Source organism: Geotrypetes seraphini, chromosome 7 (assembly GCF_902459505.1).
Source record: "Geotrypetes seraphini chromosome 7, aGeoSer1.1, whole genome shotgun sequence".
NCBI lineage: Eukaryota > Metazoa > Chordata > Amphibia > Gymnophiona > Dermophiidae > Geotrypetes > Geotrypetes seraphini.
Genome location: NC_047090.1, coordinates 192259562 through 192283418, shown reverse-complemented (window position 1 = coordinate 192283418; position 23857 = coordinate 192259562). Strand labels below are relative to the sequence as shown.

At 43.2% G+C, this 23857-nt stretch overlaps 1 protein-coding gene across 4 annotated transcripts in view; it reads left to right on the top strand.

Moving 5' to 3' along the window:
* TTLL5 (tubulin tyrosine ligase like 5) overlaps positions 1-23857 on the top strand; it is a 602590-nt gene that overhangs the window by 238767 nt on the left and 339966 nt on the right. For all 4 annotated transcript variants that reach the window (XM_033951293.1, XM_033951292.1, XM_033951290.1 and 1 more), the window contains one exon: positions 10395-10471. In XM_033951293.1, coding sequence (XP_033807184.1) covers positions 10395-10471 — 77 coding nt within the window. The remainder of the gene's footprint in view (positions 1-10394; positions 10472-23857) is intronic.

The following is a 23857-nucleotide window of genomic DNA, read 5'->3' as shown; positions in this document are numbered from 1 at the left end:
AACTGGGTGAGAAACTGGCTGTCGGACAGACGCCAAAGGGTGGTGGTAAATGGCAGTCGCTTAAAGGAAGGAAAGGTGACTAGTAGAGTCCCTCAGGGTTCGGTGCTGGGGCCAATCCTGTTCAATATGTATGTGAGTGACATTGCTGAAGGGTTAGAAGGAAAAGTGTGCCTTTTTGCAGATGATACCAAGATTTGTAACAGAGTAGACACCGAAGAGGGAGTGGAAAACATGAAAAAGAATCTGCAAAAGTTAGAGGAATGGTCTAATGCCTGGCAACTAAAATTCAATGCAAAGAAATGCAGAGTAATGCATTTGGGGATTAATAATAGGAAGGAACCGTATATGCTGGGAGGAGAGAAGCTGATATGCACGGACAGGGAGAGGGACCTTGGGGTGATAGTGTCCGAAGATCTAAAGGCGAAAAAACATTGTGACAAGGCAGTGGCTGCTGCCAGAAGGATGCTGGGCTGTATAAAGAGAGGCGTAGTCAGTAGAAGGAAGAAGGTGTTGATGCCCCTGTACAGGTCATTGGTGAGGCCCCACTTGGAGTATTGTGTTCAGTTTTGGAGACCGTATCTGGCGAAAGACGTAAGAAGACTTGAGGCGGTCCAGAGGAGGGCGACGAAAATGATAGGAGGCTTGCGCCAGAAGACGTATGAGGAGAGACTGAAAGTCCTGAATATGTATACCCTAGAGGAAAGGAGAGACAGGGGAGATATGATTCAGACGTTCAAATACTTGAAGGGTATTAACGTAGAACAAAATCTTTTCCAGAGAAAGGAAAATGGTAAAACAAGAGGACATAATTTGAGGTTGAGGGGTGGTAGATTCAGGGGCAATGTTAGGAAATTCTACTTTACGGAGAGAGTAGTGGATGCCTGGAATGCGCTCCCGAAAGAGGTGGTGGAGAGTAAAACTGTGACTGAATTCAAAGAAGCGTGGGATGAACACAAAAGATTTAGAATCAGAAAATAATATTAAATATTGAATTAGGCCAGTTACTGGGCAGGCTTGCACGGTCTGTGTCTGTGTATGGCCGTTGGTGGAGGATGGGCAGGGGAGGGCTTCAATGGCTGGGAGGGTGTAGATGGGCTGGAGTAAGTCTTAACAGAGATTTCGGCAGTTGGAACCCAAGCACATTACCGGGTAAAGCTTTGGATTCTTGCCCAGAAATAGCTAAGAAGAAAAAATTAAAAAAAAAAAAAAAAAATTTAAATTAAATCAAGTTGGGCAGACTGGATGGACCAATCAGGTCTTTATCTGCCATCATCTACTATGTTACTATGTCCTCGATCCAGCTCTCTGGTCACCCAATCAAAAAATTCAATCAGGTTCGTTTGGCACGATTTACCTTTTGTAAAGCCATGTTGCCTCAGATCCTGTAACCCACTAGATTCAAGGAAGTACACTATCCTTTCTTTCAGCAACACTTCCATTATTTTTCCAACAATTGAAGTGAGGCTCACCGGTCTGTAGTTTCCTGCTTCATCCCTGTGACCACTTTTATGAATAGGGACCACATCTGCTCTCCTCCAATCCCCAGGAATCACTCCCGTCTCCAGAGATTTGTTGAACAAGTCTTTAATAGGACTCGCCAGAACCTCTCTGAGCTCCCTTAATATCCTGGGATGGATCCCTTCTGTTCCCATCGCTTTGTCCACCTTCAGTTTTTCAAGTTGCTCATAAACACCCTCCTCCGTGAACGGCGCAGAATCTACTCCATTTTCTCGTGTAACTTTGCTAGACAATCTCGGTCCTTCTCCAGGGTTTTCTTCTGTGAACACAGAACAGAAGTATTTGTTTAGCACATTCGCTTTCTCCTCATCACTTTCCACATATTGATTCCCAGCATCTTTTAGCCTAGCAATTCCATTTTTCATCTTCCTCCTTTCACTAATGTATCAGAAAAAATTTTTATCTCCCTTTTTTACATTTTTAGCCATTTGTTCTTCCGCCTGTGCTTTCGCCAAACGTATCTCTCTCTTGGCTTCTTTCAGTTTCACCCTGTAGTCCTTTCTGCTCTCCTCTTCTTGGGTTTTTTTATATTTCACGAACGCCAACTCTTTTGCCTTTATTTTCTCAGCCACTAGGTTGGAGAACCATATCGGCTTCCTATTTCTCTTGTTTTTATTGATTTTCTTCACATAAAAGTCCGTAGCCATTTTAATCGCTCCTTTCAGCTTAGACCACTGTCTTTCCACTTCTCTTATATCCTCCCATCCTAACAGCTCTTTCTTCAGGTACTCTCCCATAGCATTAAAGTCCGTACGTTTGAAATCTAGGACTTTAAGTATCGTGCGTCCGCTCTCCACTTTGGCCGTTATATCAAACCAAACCCTTTGATGATCGCTACTTCCCAGGTGAGCACCCATTCGAACATTAGAGATACTCTCTCCATTTGTGAGGACCAGATCCAATATCGCTTTTTCCCTTGTGGGTTCCGTCACCATTTGTCTGAGCAGAGCCTCTTGAAAGGCATCCACAATCTCCCTATTTCTTTCTGATTCTGCAGACGGAACATTCCAGTCCGCATCTGGCAGATTGAAATCTCCCAACAGCAGAACCTCCTCTTTCCTTCCAAACTTTTGGATATCCACAATCAGATCCTTATCAATTTGCTGCAATTGAGTCGGAGGTCTGTAGACTACACCCACATAGATAGAAGTTCCATCTTCTCTTTTCAGAGCAATCCATATCGCTTCTTCCTCTCCCCAGGTCCCTTGCATTTCGGTCGCTTGGATATTAATCTTTACATAGAGAGCTACTCCTCCACCTTTATGACCATCTCTGTCCTTCCTAAAAAGATTATATCCTGGTATGTTTGCATCCCATCCATGTGATTCACTGAACCATGTCTCTGTGATAGCGACAATATCTAGATCTGCCTCTAACATCAGGGCTTGCAGATCATGAACTTTGTTGCTTAGACTGCGAGCATTTGTGGTCATTGCTTTCCAGCTATTTTTCAGTGATAATCTCCTTTTCGTATGGATTTTTGTTTCGTTTAACTTTCCGTTGCAATACTAAGAAATGAGTTGCTGATATTGCTTATGTTGCAGTCTTTACTACTATCACATCTTTTCTTTTGCCGGGGGTGGTCTCTATAATTGTCCTTCGTACATACACCACCCCCACCTTCTAGTTTAAATGCCTAGAAAAATATTGTCTAAATTTCTCTGCAAGGTTTCTTTTTCCTGCTGTAGTAATATGTAGCCCATTAGGCCGCACAAGCCATCTCATCCCTCACCAAACTCATAAATTCCACCCTATTATCGGGCCTCTTCTCCCCAGAAATGGGACACATTGCATTGACCCCCCTCCTGAAAAAAGCCGACCTAGATCCCTGCATTCCATCCAATTATCGCCCAATAGCAAACATTCCTCTCCTAACCAAACTGCTTGAGTCCATCGTCTCCTCCCAACTCTCATCCTACCTAGAAAGATTCTCTATTCTCCTACCCTATCAATACGGCTTCAGATCCAACTTCAGTACTGAATCCCTCCTGGCCTCCCTAATCTCGAAGATTCAACAATTTCACTCTCACAAAAAATTCGCCGTTCTCCTTCAATTCGACCTCTCTGCAGCCTTTGACGTTGTCCATCATGACATTCTAATCTTCCAACTCTCCGAGATAGGCACTAGCTCCACAGTCCTTGACTGGTTCTCGAACTTCTTACGTTCTCGATCTTACACCGTTACCAAGAATGGCACCTCATCCTCCCCATGGAAACCGACATGTGGAGTCCCACAAGGTTCCCCCCTATCCCCTATCCTCTTCAACATTTATATGTCCTCCCTGAATTTCCTCCACCTATCCCCCCTAGAAATACTTTACACTTACGCCGACGATATCCTGGTCCTCCTCGAGACTGACGCGAACCTCACCAATCTCGCAGCAAACATCTCCTCATGCATAACCAACCTCCAATCCTGGGCTCTCATTGTACAAATGAAACTGAATGAGTCCAAAACCAAACTACTTTGGCTCGGCCCTAAACTTGACCAACTACCCACCTCCATCCCATTGTCCACAGGCTCCTCTCTACAGCTGGAGTTCTCTAGCAAAGTTCTGGGCATCACCATAGACTCCTCACTATCCTTCAACGACCACCTCAACTCCCTGATAAAAAAATGCTTTTGCAGCCTTCACATGCTGAGGAAAGTGAGGTCCTGCTTCCACCAAAAACACTTTGCCGTCCTCGTACAATCCATCATCCTCTCTAGATTAGATTATTGCAATTCCATTTACCTAAGCTTAACAAAGAAAAGCCTCCATAGACTCCAACTAATCCAGAACACCGCGGCTAAGCTTATCTTCTCAAAAAGTAAATTTGACCATGTCTCACCGCTCCTGCTCAAGCTCCACTGGCTTCCTGTTATTTCCAGGGTCCACTTTAAATGTGCCTGCCTAACCTTCAAGATCCTCCACGGCATCCTTCCTCCTCTTATTCCTCTATCCTGGAACTCTTCAAATCCAATTTCCACTAGATCCACGCAAAAACTAAAATTATCCTACCCCTCCCTAAAAGGCATCTCCCTCGTTGGTAAACTTGGGTCCTCCCTCCCCTTCAGAATCGCTCAGCTTTGGAACAGCCTCTCTTCCCCTCTCCGCAACCTGAGCTCCCTTCTACCATTCCATAAACATCTGAAGACCTGGCTCTTCTCCAAAATGTAACCCCGTCCTCTCCCCGGTACTCTTACACCTAACGTCTCTTCTGACTACTTATATAATTCCATTGGAGTTCCGTTCATACCCAAACCATGTAAACCGTGTCGAGCTCCTCTTGTGGAGATGATGCGGTATATAAACCCAAGATTTAGTTTAGTTTAGTTTAGCTTCTTGTGCTTCCATGTATTTCCCCATCCTCCTATGTACCTGAAGCCTTCTTGATGAGACCAGGCTTTGAGCCATCTATTAAATTCTTCTGTATTTTTCACTCTTTGCTCTCCCTTTCCATATGCAGGCAGTATTTCAGAAAAAGCTAAAGTGTTTACAAAAGGTTTGACGCCCTCACCAAGCTCCCGAAAAGCTCTCTGTGCTGCAAGTGTTGGCCAGGTCATTTGTTCCCAGATGGATGACAACATCGGTGTTAAAATCCTTAGTTTCTTCCTTAATTATAGTCTGTATTTGCCTGGAACTCCTGGTAGCTGAGGATCCTGGAAGACATTTCACTATTTTAGTCTCCTCGCCTTGTGTTCCAAGGTTAATGCCTCTGATGATGGAATCCCCCAACAGTAATAGTTTTCTGTTTTTGGCCTTTTTATTTGTGCTTAGGGTGTGCTTGCTCTCTTGAGTTACCTTCATTGGTTCCAGTCCCACCTCCCTTCTGTTTTCTTGAGTATCGCAGTGCACTAGTGGAGCGAAGGACTTCTGTAGAGGTAATATTTGTTAAGGTGGATGTTTCTGTGTTACATGTCGCAGTCTTCCTGAGCTTACTGTGACCCATTTATTCCTGGGCTGTTTTATTCTTTGAGGTAGAGGTGGTAAGTTGGTATGATTTTGTGGAGTGATGAAAGCTGCTTTAATTGTATTCAATTCCTGTTTAAGTTTGCAGAGCTCCTCCTTAATACTAGCAAGTTGAAGACAGATGGGGCAAGTCTTAAGCCTCCAAATAGTATGTCTTGGAATTAAAGCGCCACAGTGATTGCATAGAATAAAGGTCATCTTGATTGGTTGTGAAGTGACTTGATTTGAGTAGTCCTGATTATTTGGGTCTCTATATATGGTGGGACTATAAGTCTTACCCTTATTCCTATGAAGAGGAAGAGGAAATAAGATTTAACAGAGGAAAGAGAAGGGTTTATTTTTTTGTGCTTTTTTGTTGTTTTTTTTAAAGTAAGAAACAGGGAGGAGAAGAGAAATTAATCAGATATAATGCTGATAACCAGTGAAAAGAGCAGAATATGAAATGTTGAGCAACTTATCTTATTGAAGTTCACAGGGCAGCCTTGTTCACAGCAGTGTCCCAAAGATAATGCAGTTAACCTTAGAAGTAAATCAGAGCCCCTCCCTTCTCCACCTAATCAGACACAGTGACTAAAAACTAGTAAGTCAGAAATATAGGCTCTATACCACCTAAAACACAGTATTTTAAACAGAAATGCAGGTTCTATAACAAATCAGTGGCTACCCTAAAACACAGGATTTATAACAGGATTTTCCCTACTTTAGTCACCCTGAGCCACAGGCACCAGGATTTAATTAGAGTTAATAAAGTCTTACCCTTACTCCTATGAAGAGGAATAGAAAATAAGATTTAACAAAGGAAAGAGAACGGATAATTTTTTTGTGCTTTTTTGTTTTTTTAAGTAAGAAACAGGGAGGAGAAGAGAAATTAAGCAGATATAATGCTGAAAACCAGTGAAAAGAGCAGAATATGAAATGTTGAGCAACTTATCTTATTGAAGTTCACAGGGAAGCCTTGTTCACAGCAATGTCTCAAAGATCGAGGTTGAGGCCTTCGAGGTCGAGGCCTTCGGGGCTGAGGTCGCTACCAGGTGAATCTATTTCTGAGTGGCTTAAAATGGTGTGGTGAGCTTCTATTGTTCTTGCAGACTAGAGTAGTCCAGAGATGAATTTGGTGTGAAGAGATGCTGGCATACATCCTGTTCCACTGATACACCTTCTGTTATGGGGTAGTAGAGTTCTTTTTAGCTCTAGTATCCACCTTGGCCATGTTTTTGTCTTATTTGAATAGGTGTGCTTAAAACTTTCTGAAGGTAAATGGATCAGTCCTTTCTTTTGTACTCCATCCAATAGGTGCATTTAACACAACACCTGGATAAAATGGCTGGAGGCAGGGCTGGACTCAAAACTTTTCAGAATCCCAGTTAGAAATAATTTTCAAAATTATTCATTTAACTTAACTTCAAATAGAAATTCACTTTACTATAAATCCATATTTTAAAATCACATCTGTCTTGGGCCAAGCAATAATTCCAGCAAACTTAAATAATTTACCTCCAACAAAACTAAATACATCCTGCTACATATTTAGACTCCAAACATAATTATATTTTCATATCATACTACATATTTTAAGATCATATCAGAATTATAAAATCATTTCATTCTACACCTAGAGATCATATCGAGGATCTAGACAGAACTATAAAAGCACTAGGCTACCTGAATCCTCTGGTTTTCACGCCACAGCAGCTGCCAAGAAGTTCTAATAATGCCAGGTCACTAATTGTTCAGAAAAGTGAAAGCAATGTTATATTAAAAAAAAAAATACTATCAAAAAAATGAACAAAAATGTAATGGTAATAGATATTAACTATGGAGGGGAAAAGACCTCAAATGTCTCCGTGCCCAAAGCTTATGGCTTGGTTCAAGGGCACCTATGGGGGCAAGGGTATTATCATGATAGGCTGGAGGTGGTCAGCTTATTGGTAGATTTGGGAGCAGATTTGCTCAGACCGCTGGGTGCTCGAATTCTGTCACTCGCTCCTGGATCTGTTTGTGGACTCGACGGCCACCAGAAAAAGTGTCAAAATCTGAGCAATGGTGACAAGGCTGTTAGACATTCAATAAATATATGAAAAAATATGTTTTGTAAAATCTAGTTATTAGTAGAGAAACATCCAGGTCATGTATGCCAAAAACAAAGCTGACAACACACAAACAAAAAATTGAAGCGGAGAAAAAATAAACCTCAATTGAGGGAGGTTGGGACTACACAAGTACCCAACCATCCACACATCATCACGGGTTTATAAAAAAACTCCGTAAACATATATATGAGCAAGTGCCTCACAAAGAATTGGGCTTAAGCAGATACTTCATAGTGGCCAAGAATGACTGAGACGACTGGAGGCCAATCCTGGAACGGAAGTTTGTTAATGCAGCACTAAATGTGCCATTGTTCCACATGGAGACTGTTCATTTAGTTATTGCAGTGGTGGCCCCAAGGGAATTTTTGGCCTCCCTGGATTTAACAGAGGCCTACCTGCATATTACCATGTGAGGTTTCATGTTTCAGGGAGACCTTACCAGTTCTTCACGCTCCTCTTTGGTCTGGCAACAGTACTGTGCACATTCACCAAGATGATGGTTGTGGTAGTGGTGCATCTATGCAAGGCGAGAATGCAAGTGCACCCGTACTTAAATGATTGGTTGATCAGTGCCCTGTCCAAGTCGGAGGGAGAAAAAGCAGTGGCAGAAGCAGTCCAACTGGGTTAAATTGTGAACTTCTGGGAGGGCCACTTAGTACCGTCCCAGTCCCTAGAGCAGGGGTAGGGAACTCTGGTCCTCGAGAGCCATATTCCAGTCGAGTTTTCCGGATTTCCCCAATGAATATGCATTGAAAGCAGTGCATGCAAATAGATCTCATGCATATTCATTGGGGAAATCATGAAAACCCGATTGGAATACGGCTCTTGAGGACCGGAGTTCCTACCTCTGCCCTAGAGTATTTGGGAATTTGTTTTAATATGGCAGAAGTCCACGTTTTTCTTCTTAAGCTACTCAAACAGAAGATCTGGAGAGAAGTTTCAGACCTTTTGACAATGCCTACGATGTGGCACTATCTCCAGGTATTAGTGTTCATGGCAGCAAGCATAGAAGTGGTGAAAATGAAAACACTATCTGAATTCAAGGTAGCATGGGACAGTTGTGGGATTTCTTAGGGAGAGGAGAAGATAATTGATGGGCCATTTGGCCTTTTATCTACTGTCATGCTTCTATGTAACCCTCTTCCTAGAGGCATGACCCTGGCAGCTTGGCAGTCCCAGATGTGAGAATATGATGCCTGCTTGTCCTTGGAGAACGCAAAGTTACTCACCTGTAGCAGATGTTTTCCCTGGATATCAGGCACATATTTTCACAATCTTCTCACCTCCCCTATTTGGCTTCTTAGCTATCTTACTGAACTGCAGGTCCCACGAGCCAATGTCAGGTGGGAAGCTGCCAGCATATGTGTGGTATGGGTGATCCTAAAAGACACATTCATATAGTCTGAGTACAGGCCTTACCTATCTCAGGAGAGAAGGGAAAACATCTTATAGTGGAACATAGAAAGTAAAATGAATAATTACTGGATTGTTGGTTTAATATTGCCTCAAAAATGAATGTGACTGTTGGGCAGACTGGATGGTCCATCTGCCATCATCTACTATGTTACTTAAATTGACAGTATACTTTTTGACTGTCCTGGCTGGGTTCCGTGGATGATGTAACCCAGATGTGAGAATATATGTCTGCTGTCCTTGGAAAACATCTACTACAGGTGAGTAACTTTGTTTCACCAGATCCTCTGGCAATAAGTTCCAGAGCTTAATTATTCGTTGAGTGAAAAAATATGTCCTCCTATTTGTTTTAAAGGTATTTCCATGTAACTTCATTGAGTGTCCCCTATTCATTGTAATTTTTTGAAAGCATAAAAAAATCAATTCACTTTTACATCACTCAGGGTTTTGTAGACCTCGGTCATATCCCCCCTCAGCCATCTCTTTTCCATCCTGAGCAGCCCTAACTTCTTTAGCCTTTCTTCGTATGAGAGGAGATCATCCCCTTTATCGTTTTGGTTATTCTTCTTTGAACCTTTTCTAATTCTGTTATATTTTTTTTGAGATGCGGTGACCATAATTGAATACAATATTCAAGGTGTGGTCACACCATGGAGCAATAATGGAGGCATTATAATATTATTTACCATTCCTTTCCTAATAATTCCTAAGAACTTGCTTGCTTTTTTGGCTGCTATTGCATACTGGGCCAAAGACTTCAAGTTATTGTCTACAATGACATCTAGATCTTTTTCTCGGATGCTGATTCTAGCATTTAGTAACTATGATTGGATTATTCCTCCACATTAAATTTTATCTGCCATTTGGATGTCCAGTCTTCCAATTTCCTAAGGTCTTCTTGCAATTTTTCACAGTCGGCATATGTTTTAACCTCTTTGAAAGGTTTTGTATTAATCTGCAAATTTAATCAACTCACTCATCATTTCGATTTCTAGATTATTTATAAATGTTACGTTGCACTGGTCCCTGTACAGGTTCCTGTAGCACTCCACTATTCACCATCCTCCATAGAGAAAAATGGTCATTCAATCCACCTCTATATATTCTGTCCATTAACCTATTCCTAATCCACATCAGAACATTGCCTCCTATCCCATGACTTTTTAATTTTGTTAGGAGTCTTTCATGAGGAACTTTGTTGAAAGCTTTTTAGAGGGGTACAGGAACCAAAAAGGTTAAGAATCCTTGGGCAACTGGAACCTGGGAATTTAAGTATATAATTAGCAGCTGCACTAGTGTTGGTGGCTGTTTAGATGATTAAAATGGGATATTAAGGTTGAATTTATCAGCAGATGATAATGTTACCTTGTTTATCTTCTTGTGACTTCTCCACTGTATTAATTTAGTTTTGCTCTTAAAGGCTTTGTGTGCCAGGACAATATGCCACGCCACAATCGAAATGGCCAACCATCCTTGAAATCGACTCAGCGACAGCAGGCAAGTCAACCACATCTTGAGTTTGTGTAAAGAAGGCATACTGTTTCATTTTATGTCTCTAAGAATTAAGAAAAGACTGAAAAATTGTATGAGTATGGTGGAGGAGATTTAATCCATATGTCAAAATTTGTATATCTGAAATTGTAGGTCACCAGTGCCTGTGTGACGTGTACATTGGTGGAGGTTGGGAAAGGAGAGTTTATGTGAGTTCTTGTGATAATGGGTGGAAAAAGTACCTCTCATTCATTAGTCATTTTACTGCTCACTTTACAAATGCTCTTAGAAAGAATTACTAAGTAATACTGAAATTATTAAACTTTTTTGATACATAGGATGGGGGATAATATGGGAAAGAATGAAAGACTGCACTTTAATGAGGAGCTACATTTTCTGTGACAGGAAAAAGGCTTGTTAGTGAGAACACAGATAATATGATTCTAGGCATTTAAACAAAAAGCTAGAGGTGACAAAAGGAAGCAAAGAAATTCAGAAAAAATATGATGGTAGTGGGGAAGATGAAGTTAATATAGAAAACCATCTAAACCAGTGATTCCCAACCCTGTTCTGGAGGACCACCAGGCCAGTCGGGTTTTCAGGATAGCCCTAATGGATATGCATGGGAGAGATCTGCATATAATGGAGGTGCCAGGCATGCAAACCTGCTCCATGCATATTCATTAGGACTATCCTGAAAACCCGACTAGCCTGGTGGTCCTCCAGGACAGGGTTGGGAACCACCGATCTAAACAACTCTTAATAACAAATGAAAAGCAATGAGCATAAATGCTCACAGTTTAAGTAGCAAGCCCTGATGCTTGAGAGAGACTTGGATCTTCCAGTGAATAAGATGTAACCATACCAGGCTATAATCTTTTTTAGGAAAGATAAGAAAAGCCAAAGGGGTGATAGAATGGTGCTGTATGTGATAAAACATATTAATGTAACTGAAATACAGGGAACCTAGGGAAAAGAAGAAGCAATACGGATCCTCTTAGAATGAAAAGAGGAACCTGTATCTAAGAGATTCCTTGACAGAACATTATCATTCTAAACAGGCAAATGGAACAAATGTTTAACCAATTTTATCTGAAACACACTTTCTTATCAAACTTTCAGGAAGTCAGTCAAAACTTATCTCTTTGATAAATTTCTGACCACACTCCTGCCTTGATATACTTTTAGACCACTTCCAGATAAATTTGACCAATCTTAACATACTAATGTATCCTAACACACTAATGTATCCTCAAAAAGCTTTCTGTTATATCGCTGTTTGTATACAGTTTCTTCCTCTGTAAACCACTTTGAACTCTTTGTGGTATAGCGGTATATAAAAATAGTTATTATTATTATTAATGCTGATGAGTCAGATAAACTGAAACAAACCTTTGTAAAACTGGTAGTTTTAATGGTGTAATTTGACATATTTTAAAGTAGCAAATCACCTAGACCGGATAGTATACATCCTAGAGTACTAATAGAATTGAAAAATGAATGCAGATCTATTGTTAGGAATTTTTTATTTATCACTGAAAGACTGGAAGGTGGCCAACATAAGGTCAATTTTTAAAAAGGGTTCCAGAGGTGATCCAAGAAATTATAGACTGATGAGCCTGACGTCAATGCCAATCAAAATGGATTAATGAGACAAAGTCAACATGAATTTAGTCAAGGGAAATCTTTCCTCACCGATCTACTGCATTTCTTCAAAGTTGTGAATAAACATGTAAAGGTGAGCCAGTTGATATTGTATATATGGATTTTCAAAAAGGCATTTGACAAAGTATCTCATGAAAGACTCTTGAGGAAATTAGAAAGCCAAGAGATAATAGGTTATATCCTATTACAGATTATTTCCTGGAAAACTCATCCAAGCTGGACCAAGCCCAATCAGGATTCCGAAGACACCTGAGCACGGAGACAATATAGATATGGATCGATCTAAAAAGAGAAGATGGAACTTCTATCTACGTGGGTGTAGTCTACAGACCTCTGACTCAATCGCAGCAAATTGATAAAGATCTGATTGTGGATATCCAAAAGTTTGGAAGGAAAGAGGATGTGCTGCTGTTGGGAGATTTCAGCCTGCCGGATACGGACTAGAATGTTCCGACTGCAGAATCGGAAAGAAGTAGGGAGATTATGGATGCCTTTCAAGAGGCTCTGCTCAGACAAATGGAGACAGAACCCATGAGGGAAAAAGCAATATTGGATCTGGTCCTCACAAATGGAGAGAGTATCTCTAATGTTCGAATGGGTGCTCACCTGGGAAGTAGCGATCATCAAATGGTTTGGTTTGATAAAACGGCTAAAGTGGAGAGCGGCCGCACAATACTTAAAGTCCTAGATTTCAAACGTACAGACTTTAATGAAATGGGAGAGTACCTGAAGAAAGAGCTGTGAGGAGCTGTGAGGATGAGAGGAGATGAGAAGTGGAAAGACAGTGGTCTAAGCTGAAAGGAGCAAAAAAAATGGCTACGGACTTTTATGTGAAGAAAATAAATAAAAACAAGAGAAAAAGGAAGCCACCTTCTCGTTCTAACTGCTTCCCGACACTGTAAAAAGGATGCAGGAGGGAGCTGCTTGTTTTATTCACTCGCTGCCCTGTGTCTACTGTAGCAGTGGCAGGGCTCGGCGCTGGACGTCATTGGGTCCGTCTCCCTTTTGATCTAATTTGCTTTAAATTCAACACCACTGCCGTGGTTTAACTGGGAGCTGCTTGTTTTCTTCATGGAACGCTCGAGGTGATCTTCACTCGCTGCTCTTTGTCTCCCATAGCAGCGGCAGGGCTCGGCGCTGGAACCGGACAGGCATTGCAGGAGACGAACCCCTGACATCATTGGGTCCGTCTCCCTTTTGATCTAATTTGCTTTAAATTCAACACCGCTGCTGCGGTTGCGGCCGCAGGGGCGTGCCCTAAGGGGCAGGTCCCGCCTTTTGGGAGCCCCTTGGAGCAACGAGGAGCCGGGGAACGGGAAGTCAGGTCGTATAACTTTAATCTGTCATATCATGGGGAAAAGGAAAATTAAGCCTAAGAGCTCAACACCTGCTGTTTCTGGGCCCATGGACAGGCATTTGACTTTTTCCACAGATAATAAACCTTTACTTGATATGAACTCTCCCATGTCGGGTGCATCGATGAGTCCCCTCGAAAGGACCCCCCCTTCATCCAGTATCTAGTGATAGCGGGAAGATTAATCCCGCTATTTCCACTGAATATGTGGTACCCTCTACGCAAATAAGTAAATTATCTTTTACTGATATACCTAAACCACTTGAATTTTCAAGTATAATAGGGGGTCAACCACTAGCAGTGGAAATACAAGATATTACCCTTAAAGATTTGTGGTTAGGAATTTCTAGAGTTGAAGGGTTTCTCAGAGAATCAATGAAACAAACATTGGATTATTCACAGTCTGTGTCTCAAAAGCTTGAGAATGTGGATTCCAATTTAAGTTGTTGGACAAAAGATATCTGTGGTAGAAACTCAAAGTAATACATTGCAAGCTGTCTCAGTATCTGCTGTTAAGGATTCTACAGTGTTGCATTCTAAAATGGAAATGATGGAAAATATGAATAGAGGGAGGAATCTCCCCTTGGTTAATTTCCCAGTGACTCACTTATTATCTCCTGAAATTTTGTTAAGGAAATTTTTTAAAGAAATACTGGGATTACCCAACGCAGAAAATTTCCCAATTAATAATTATTATTATATTCCGCAAAATAAATTACAATCCGACCAGGAGGTGGACCATCTGGCCACAAATGAAATAAATTTGACAGAGTTTTTGGAAGATAGTCAAGATGTGATCCAGAGTAGGTCCACTATGGTGATAACATGCATGAGTGAGATAGATAAAATGCTAATAATGAAACTTTACTTTAAAAACAGGTTGACAAAATTTTGTGGAGATTTGGTTAGAATTGTTCCTGATGTTTCAAGAGCTACACAACTAAGAAGGAAATAATTTTTGAAGTTAAGAACAAGAGTTTTAGCTCTTGAGGCATCATTTTACCTAAAATTTCCATGCAAATGTCTTGTTAAATTACAGGACATTGAATATGTATTTTGGGATCCTATTCAATTACAACAATTTTTAATAGCTCGAGAACAGAAATGAGGTTTGTTGCCTTAATGTTTCACTACTGAGAAAGTTGGAGAATGTATGAGTTCCAATAATAGTGAATGGTCTAGGTTCATTTGAATCAAGAACCAATTCTTAGTTTTCTTTGTACCTTTGTTAGTTGAAATGTAGCATGTCTTCCCAGATTTGTGGACTTGAAAAGGAATTTTGTTTTATATGTATAATTATTGTAAAATTTTGTGTAAGAATCCTTTTTTTCTTGGTATCATCTGATATTAAAATTGTTAAATCTGTATATAAATTTAAAAAAAAAAAAGGACGCAGGAGCGCTGGGCCAAGCAGCCTTCTCCACCTGACGTAAATTCTGACGTCGGAGAGGAAGCTCCAGGCCAGCCAATCGCTGCCTGGCTGGCCCAGAACTTCCTCTCCGACGTTAGAATTGACGTCGGGTGGGGAAGGCTGCTCGGCCCGGTGCTCCTGCGTCCTCTTTACGGTTTCGGGAAGCAGGGAGAGCAGAACTCGGTGGCGGTCTGTTCCTCGATGGCGGCGGTGGCTTAAGTGAGGGCAGGGAGAAAGAAAGACAAAGAAAGGGAGCAGGCAGGGAGACACAAAGAAAAGGGGGAGCAGGGAAGAAGAAAGAAAGGTGGGACAGAAAGAAAGAAGGGGGTCATGGAGAGAGAAAAGAAGGGGGCAGGGAGAAAGGAAGAAAAAGTTGGGGGAGGGGATGAGGTCTGGAGGAGAGGAAGCATACAGGAGACTGAAAGAAGGGAAGAAATATTGGATGCACAGTCAGAAGAAGAAAGTGCAGCTAGAGACTCATGAAATCACCAGACAACAAAGGTAGGGAAAATTTTATTTTCAATTTAGTGATCAAAATGTATCCGTTTTGAGAATTTATATCTGCTGTCTATATTTTGCACTATGACCCCCTTTTACTAAACAGCAATAGCGGTTTTCAATGCAGGGAGCCTATGAGCATCGAGAGCAGCACAGGGCATTCAGCGCAGCTCCCTGGGCTAAAACTGCTATCGCGGTTTAATAAAAAGGGAGGGGGTATATTTGTCTATTTTTGTATAGTTGTTACTGAGGTGACATTGCCTAAAGTCATCTGCCTTGACCTCTTTGAAAAAAACCCAGAATATAAATAATTAACATTTTCTCTGCGTATAGTATGCTTTGTGTTTTTTTTTAATTTTATTGTTGGTAGATCATTTTGACTTGGTCATTTTAAAAGTAGCTCGGAAGCCCAAAAAGTGTGGGCACCCCTGCCATAGAACCATCCAAGAATGGGGTGAGAAACCTAGGTGTATGGCTGGACCCAAGCCTAATATATATGGGAATTCAATCGTATAAGTCAGACTAAATGTAAGAACGCATTGAGAATACTGTTATAATAGCATAGGACCATTCATACCACATTAACACAGAACACTCATTAACATCACACCATCAATATAAAAAATTATAAAACAACGGAGAAAAATAAACCTCAAGTGTGAGAGGCCGGGACTACACAAGTACCCGAGTCTACTCACATCATCACTGGTTTATGAAAAAACTCCGTGTACATTTAAATCAATACTTTTTCATTCACACTCAATAACTTCTTAAGAGTTTTCAAAGAATTTTTTCAAAAGTGTTTCAGGGTAATATATAAAGACATATTCATGGCATGAACCAGATCCCAAACTAATCATAAACAGCACGAGGGCTACAGCTCAACTAAACAGGTGTATGCAATTGTTGAGGCATGGAAATTTGGAGCACAAGAATGAGAACAAACAACAACTCATCTGAAAAAACGGAGTGTCCCAAACAATTCTCAGTCCTTTATCCCGACAGAAAAGTCCTTCTGTTTCGCCTAAAAGGCTACTTCAGGGGAAAAATCCAATGTCCAAAAAATCTCCTGCTTCTTTCAACGCCACAAACGTGCAGCTGGCTCCTCTCAAGATAGTGTTGGGCCCAACACTATCTTGAGAGGAGCCAGCTGCACGTTTGTGGCGTTGAAAGAAGCAGAAACTCTTTATACTTCATTGTGTCCTAGAAAGGCACAGAAGATTGGAGGCCCATTCTGGATTTGAAGTCTGTAAATGAGACCCTAAAAGAGGTGCTGAGTGAGGATCTGCTAAGGGAAAGAAGACTAAGAATGTTATAATGCCCCTGATGTGACCTCCATCTGGAGTATTATGTGGAACCAGGCTGCTGACATCAGCATTTAAAAAGGAGATAGAGCAACTTTTAAACTAAAAACTAGGGGAAGGCTGACAGTTGATTAAAGGGTCCACCTTGGGGGTTAGCGCTTAAGAAAAAGATCTGGGTGTCATCATAGAAAGCAAACAAGATGCTAGGAATTATTAAAAAAGGGATAGTAACATAGTAGATGACGGCAGATAAAGACCCGAATGGGCCATCCAGTCTGCCCAACCTGATTCAATTTAAAAATTTTTTTAATTTTATTTTATTTTTCTTCTTAGCTATTTCTGAGCAAGAATCCAAAGCTTTACCCGGTACTGTGCTTGGGTTCCAACTGCCAAAATCTCTGTTAAGACTTACTCCAGCCCATCTACACCCTCCCAGCCATTGAAGCCCTCCCCTGCCCATCCTTCACCAAACGGCCATACACCGACACAGACCGTGCAAGTCTGCCCAGTAACTGGCCTAGTTCAATATTTAATATTATTTTCTGATTCTAAATCTTCTGTGTTCATCCCACGCTTCTTTGAACTAAGTCACAGTTTTACTCTCCACCACCTCTCTCGGAAGCGCATTCCAGGCATCCACTACCCTCTCCGTAAAGTAGAATTTCCTAACATTGCCCCTGAATCTACCACCCCTCAACCTCAAATTATGTCCTCTGGTTTTACCGTTTTCCTTTCTCTGGAAAAGATTTTGTTCTACGTTAATACCCTTCAAGTATTTGAACGTCTGAATCATATCTCCCCTGTCTCTCCTTTCCTCTAGGGTATACATATTCAGGGCTTCCAGTCTCTCCTCATACATCTTCTGGCGCAAGCCTCCTATCATTTTCGTCGCCCTCCTCTGGACCGCCTCAAGTCTTCTTACGTCTTTCACCAGATACGGTCTCCAAAACTGAACACAATACTCCAAGTGGGGCCTCACCAATGACCTGTACAGGGGTATCAACACCTTCTTCCTTCTACTGACTACGCCTCTCTTTATACAGCCCAGCATCCTTCTGGCAGCAGCCACTGCCTTGTCACACTGTTTTTTCGCCTTTAGATCTTCGGACACTATCACCCCAAGGTCCCTCTCCCCGTCCGTGCATATCAGCTTCTCTCCTCCCAGCATATACGGTTCCTTCCTATTATTAATCCCCAAATGCATTACTCTGCATTTCTTTGCATTGAATTTTAGATGCCAGACATTAGACCATTCCTCTAACTTTTGCAGATCCTTTTTCATATTTTCCACTCCCTCTTCAGTGTCTACTCTGTTCCAAATCTTGGTATCATTTGCAAAAAGGCACACTTTTCCTTCTAACCCTTCAGCAATGTCACTCACAAACATATTGAACAGCACCAAACCCTGAGGGACTCCGCTAGTCACCTTTCCTTCCTTCGAGCGACTTCCATTAACCACCACCCTCTGGCGTCTGTCCGACAGCCAGCTTCTGACCCAGTTCACCACTTTGGGTTCTAACTTCAGCCCTTCAAGTTTGTTCAACAGCCTCTTATGAGGAACTGTATCAAAGGCTTTGCTGAAATCCAAGTAATTACATCTAGCATATGTCCTCAATCCAGCTTTCTGGTCACCCAATCTAAAAATTCAATCAGGTTCGTTTGGCACGATTTACCTTTTGTAAAGACATGTTGCCTCGGATCCTGTAACCCATTAGATTCAAGGAAGTACACTATCCTTTCTTTCAGTAACACTTCCATTATTTTTCCAACAACTGAAGTGAGGCTCACCGGCCTGTAGTTTTCTGTTTCATCCCTATGACCACTTTTATGAATAGGGACCACATCCGCTCTCCTCCAATTCCCAGGAATCACTCCCGTCTCCAGAGATTTGTTGAACAAGTCTTTAATAGGACTCGCCAGAACCTCTCTGAGCTCCCTTAGTATCCTGGGATGGATCCCGTCTGGTCCCATCGCTTTGTCCACCTTCAGTTTTTCAAGTTGCTTATAAACACTCTCCTCCGTGAACGGCGCAGAATCTACTCCATTTTCTTGTGTAACTTTGCCAGACAATCTCGGTCCTTCTCCAGGATTTTCTTCTGTGAACACAGAACAGAAGTATTTGTTTAGCACATTTGCTTTCTCCTCATCACTCTCCACATATTGGTTCCCAGCATCTTTTAGCCTAGCAATTCCATTTTTTATCTTCCTCCTTTCACTAATATATCAGAAAAAATGTTTATCTCCCTTTTTTACATTTTTAGCCATTTGTTCTTCCGCCTGTGCCAGAGATATTTCCTGAACTTAAACTGGGGAGGTCCTGGAGGCCTGCTGGATTTTTGACATCCATGGCTGAAGCTTGGAGCTCTGAGCTGGGAGAGGAGGTTACAGTTGAGGACTTGACTTTGTGTTTTGTTGAGGGTGCTGGGGCTACCCCCAACGTGGCTTTGCAAGAGATCCATCTTAAAGTATTACATAGAGCTTACATAACCCGATGTAAAGGGAGTGCCATGGGCCTGTGGCCGGATGTTTTTTGCCCCTGCTGACCGGCTCTCCGAGGTACGATGGTGCATCATTTCTTGGAATGCTCTTTTGTGGGACCAGTGGCGTACCAAGGGGGGGGGGGGGGGGGGGGGGGGGGGCGGGAGGGGCGGTCCACCCCGGGTGCCAGCCTGATGGGGTGCTCCCGGCCTTGCCGTTCAGTCCCCCCCACCCCCGAAGGACCACTCGCCCCACCGACCTTCTTGCACCACCTGTGAAGCAGCCCGCAGCAGGTTCGTGACATCAGCGATCCCTGAGCTGCTTGGGCGCTGCTTCCTGCGCCGCGGTCCCACCCCTCCTCTGACGTCAGAGGAGGGGCGGGACCGCGGCGCAGGAAGCAGCGCCTAAGCAGCGCAGGGATAGCTGACGTCGCGATCCTGCTGCGACTGCTTCATAGGTGGTGCAGGAAGGTCAGTGGGGCGAGCGGTCCTTCAGGGGTGGTGGTGGGGGGACTGAACGGCAAGGCCGGGAGCATAGGTAGTGCTGCTTCATAGGTGGTGCGGGGAGGCCAGGGGGGCGAGCGGTCCTTTGGGGTGGGGTGGGCGGGCGGGCAGGCAGGCTTTCAAGGGGGAGGGGAGTGACAGGCAGGCAGGCAGGCCTTCAAGGGGGGACAGGCCTTCAAGGGGGGGGACAGGCCTTCGGGGGTGTGTGCAGACCTTCAAGGGGGAGGGACAGGCCTTCAAGGGGGAGGGACAGGCCTTCAAGGGGGGGGCAGGCAGGCCTTCAAGGGGGGGCAGGCAGGCCTTCAAGGGGGGGACAGGTCTACAAGGGGGTGGGACAGGCCTTCAAGGGGGGGACAGGCCTTCGGGGGGCTACAGGCCTTCAGGGGGGTGCAGGCCTTCGGGGGGTGTGCAGGACTTCGGGGGGGTGCAGACCTTCAAGGGGGTGCAGGCCTTCAAGGGGGGGACAGGCCTTCAAGGGGGGGACAGGCCTTCGGGGGGGTGCAGGCCTTCAGGGGGGGTGCAGGCCTTCGGGAGGTGCAGACCTTCAAGGGGGTGCAGGCCTTCAAGGGGGAGGACAGGCCTTCAAGGGGGGACAAGCCTTCAAGGGGGGGTCAGGCAGGCAGACCTTCAAGGGGGGACAGGCCTTCAAGGGGGGGACAGGCAGGCAGGCCTTCAAGGGGGGGACAGGCCTACAAGGGGGGGGGGACAGGCCTACAAGGGGGTGGGACAGGCCTTCGGTGGGGTGCAGGCGTTTGGGGGGTGCAGGCCTTCGGGGGGGGGTGCAGACCTTCATGGGGGGACACAGGCCTTCAAGGGGGGACAGGCAGGCAGGCCTTCAAGGGTGGGACAGGCCTTCAAGGGGGGACAGGCAGACTTTTAAGGGGGGACAGGCCTTTGGGGGGGACCCTGGTTTAGAAATACACGGAGGGAAGGGGGTGTTCAAAGAGACATGCATATGCCAAACTTTGGGGGGGGAGGAAGAAATAATGCGTTTGTAAATAGAGGAGAGGGAGAGAGATGATGGACCATGGGATTTAGGGAGGGAAGGAACAGAAAGGGAGAGAAATTGGACACAAGGGATGGTGTGGAGGAGGGATAGAGATACTGGATAGGAGGGTAATTGGGAAAAGAAAGGGAGAGATGGTGGACTCTGGGGTGGTGGGGAAGGAGGGAGAGATGCCGGATGAAAGGGTAGTTAAGAAAAGGTGGATCTGTGGAGGGAGATGAAAAAAAGGAAAGATACCAGACTTCCTGGGAAGGGAAGGGAAATGGAAAGGGAGGACAGATTTGGCAGATGGATGGTTAGCACGCAGAAAGAAGAAAGAAGGAGACCCTGGCAAGCAAGTTATCAGAAGAAAACCAGAGCCTTGGACCAACAAGATTTGAAATATAACCAGACAACAAAAGTTAGAAAAATTAATTTTATTTTCTGTTTTGTGATTATAATATGTCAGATTTGAAATGTGTATCCTGCCAGAGCTAGTGTTGGACTGCAAACGTGAGCTAGGATTTAACAGAGAGAGGAAAAGTCCTTTTTGTTTCTTTATTTTATTTACACCACAGCGCCAGTGTAGTTAGGAGAAGCCAAAGGGGGTGAAAAAGCTATAAAACCCACCAGGAGTTTTGAAAAAAATTACCCAACTGGGCAGGAAAATCGAATTGAAAAACCAATTCAATAGGCTGAATTGAATCGAAATTTTTTTTCCTGAATCTGGCAGCATTAGTTTGCGCTACTGTCTTAGACTTTAGGACCTGGGATTGGGGAGAGATGGCATCCTCAGTACTTTATAATGCAAGTGAAACGAGGATTTGGTCAGACTTTTGAAGGGTCTGCAGAAAAAAAATATTGTATAGGCCGGGGACATGAGACAGCAGGAAATGGGAACTTTTCTTCCTTCTATTTTTGTGAATGGAAAGGCTGAGGATGTCAGAGAGTTCAGTTAAAATATGTGCTTTATAAGAAAATATAATAATGTGTTTTATAAAGTTTATAGCATAGCTGGCCTACCCAGTGAGGTGTTCCTAGTGGTGGTGGTGGCAGCAGCGTGTCAATGTGTTGAGAGGAAGAGGTGGTCTGGGAAATTCTGCTGAGCAAACTCCGGGCCCATTTCCACCCCCCAGTTAGTCCACTCCACTCAACTGGTTCACACACTGAGTGGGTCTTTGGGTGTTGTTTTGGGATCTCTTCCAGTGGTTTATCAGTATCTCCTTCTGGTCCAAGGAAGGAAACTTTGTTATCCTTAGCATTGACCTACAGAATATGTTTGTAACAGCGCTGCTTGTGTGGCATTAGGCTATGTAGTGATCGAAAGAAAAAAAAAACAGACCTTTGCACATTTTTGCACTATATGGTGGGTGTATGAGGAGATTCACATTTCCTGCACAGCTAAGTCCATGTGAAGTTACCTTGTGCTGTATTTGACATCTAGCAAGGTCTTTGTTTGAAAGGAAAGATCTAAACTTAAAAATGAAGTGGCCAGAAGTTATGGTAAAAGCAGATAGTGTAGCTGGTTTTAAGAAAGATTTGGACAAATTCCTGGAGGAAAAGTCCATAATCTGTTATTAAGACATGGGGGAAGTGTCTGCTTGCCCTGGATCGGTAGCATGGAATGTTGCTACTCTTTGGGTTTTGACCAGGTATTAGTGTCCTGGATTGGCTACCATGAGAATGGGCTACTGGGCATGATGGACCATTGGTCTGACCCAGTTAGGCTATTCTTATGTTATGTTCTCATCTGTAGGGGCCTTTGTTTTCACTTCTTATTTTAATGTATTTTTTTTCTGGGAACTTATCAGTGTTTTTTATAATGGGAACAAAAATGGAAGAGAATTAATGTGTGTGGGATGAGGGGGTAACTAATTTCTTCAGCTAAATAATTCAATCCACTTCAAACAGACATAGGAGAACTCACGCACCATTCACACACCCTCCAACCAAAAACGTAAAAAAAAAAAAACTGTTTGACAACCTCCTAGCCATTCGAGCTGCAACATTGGACCCCCAACTCTACAACCAATTGACATCGACCACAGACTGCAAAACCTTCAAAAAGAAATAAAAACCCTTCTATTCAAAAAACACATAAAACCGAACTAACACAATCAGAACTGTCCCAAGCATCACCTGCAACTACTCCATATGTACTTCTGATGTCATGACAATTCAGACATAATTTGTTATGTTATGTTTGGAATATAAGAAAATTTTCACTGCCTGTTTCTATTCTGACCATTTATTCCGTTTCATGGTCATTACAAAAAATATTTTTTTACATGGGGGGGGGGGTCAAAAAATGATTGTCCCCGGGTGCCACATACCCTAGGTACGCCCTTGTGTGGGACCTTTGTGGGTGCAGGTGCTTCGGGCGGTGGAGGTTGTTTTGGAGCGGTCTCTGGAGTGGTCTTATAAGACTGCTGCTTGGTGTCACGGGACCTCTATTTGAGGCTGGTATTACAGAGCCTTCGCAATGCTTTGTGATGATAGTTCTGGGGCTCACTAAAAAGCTTATTCTGCAACACTGGGTGGGAGAGGTGCGTCCTACAATCCAGCAGTGGCAGGCTAGTATGTCCCAGATGACGATTTGAGAGCGACAGCGCAAGAGGGGTGCCAATGGCTTATTTGGACTGTTGGAGTTCTTTCTAAATCAGGTCAGATTCCTAGGATGCAAGGGAGGGCTGAATTGAGGAGGAGGGGTGTGGATGGTGGATTTCTGTATTTATGTATAAAATTGGGACTTTGCACGGGAGTTCTCTTTATTTGTTTGCTTGTTTGATTGTTCGCCTGGTAGCAATGTTCACTTGTATTGATTTTTTTTTGATTTTTTTATTTTTATTGTGGTGCTTCCAGCTTGACCACTGTATATTTCTCCTGTGCTTTGTTCCTCTAATAAACATATATAAAAAAAAAAAAAAGAGATATTTCCAGTACTACCGATAATTAATGCTATACTGTTCTCCCTGGCGTGTTTTCACCGGGCTAATTTAGGTGAGCTCCCAGCTGTCATCTTGCAGCTGCAAATCTACAATAAGCAGCCCCGCTCATCCCACCACCAGCTTCAAGGCCACGCACCAGTCCTCTTTCCCACACCTACTCCTTCACCATGAGCAGGGAGAGGTAATTTGCATAGTTTTTGAGGCGGTGATTAGCTAATAACACAATAAATAACTATCGTTGCAAAT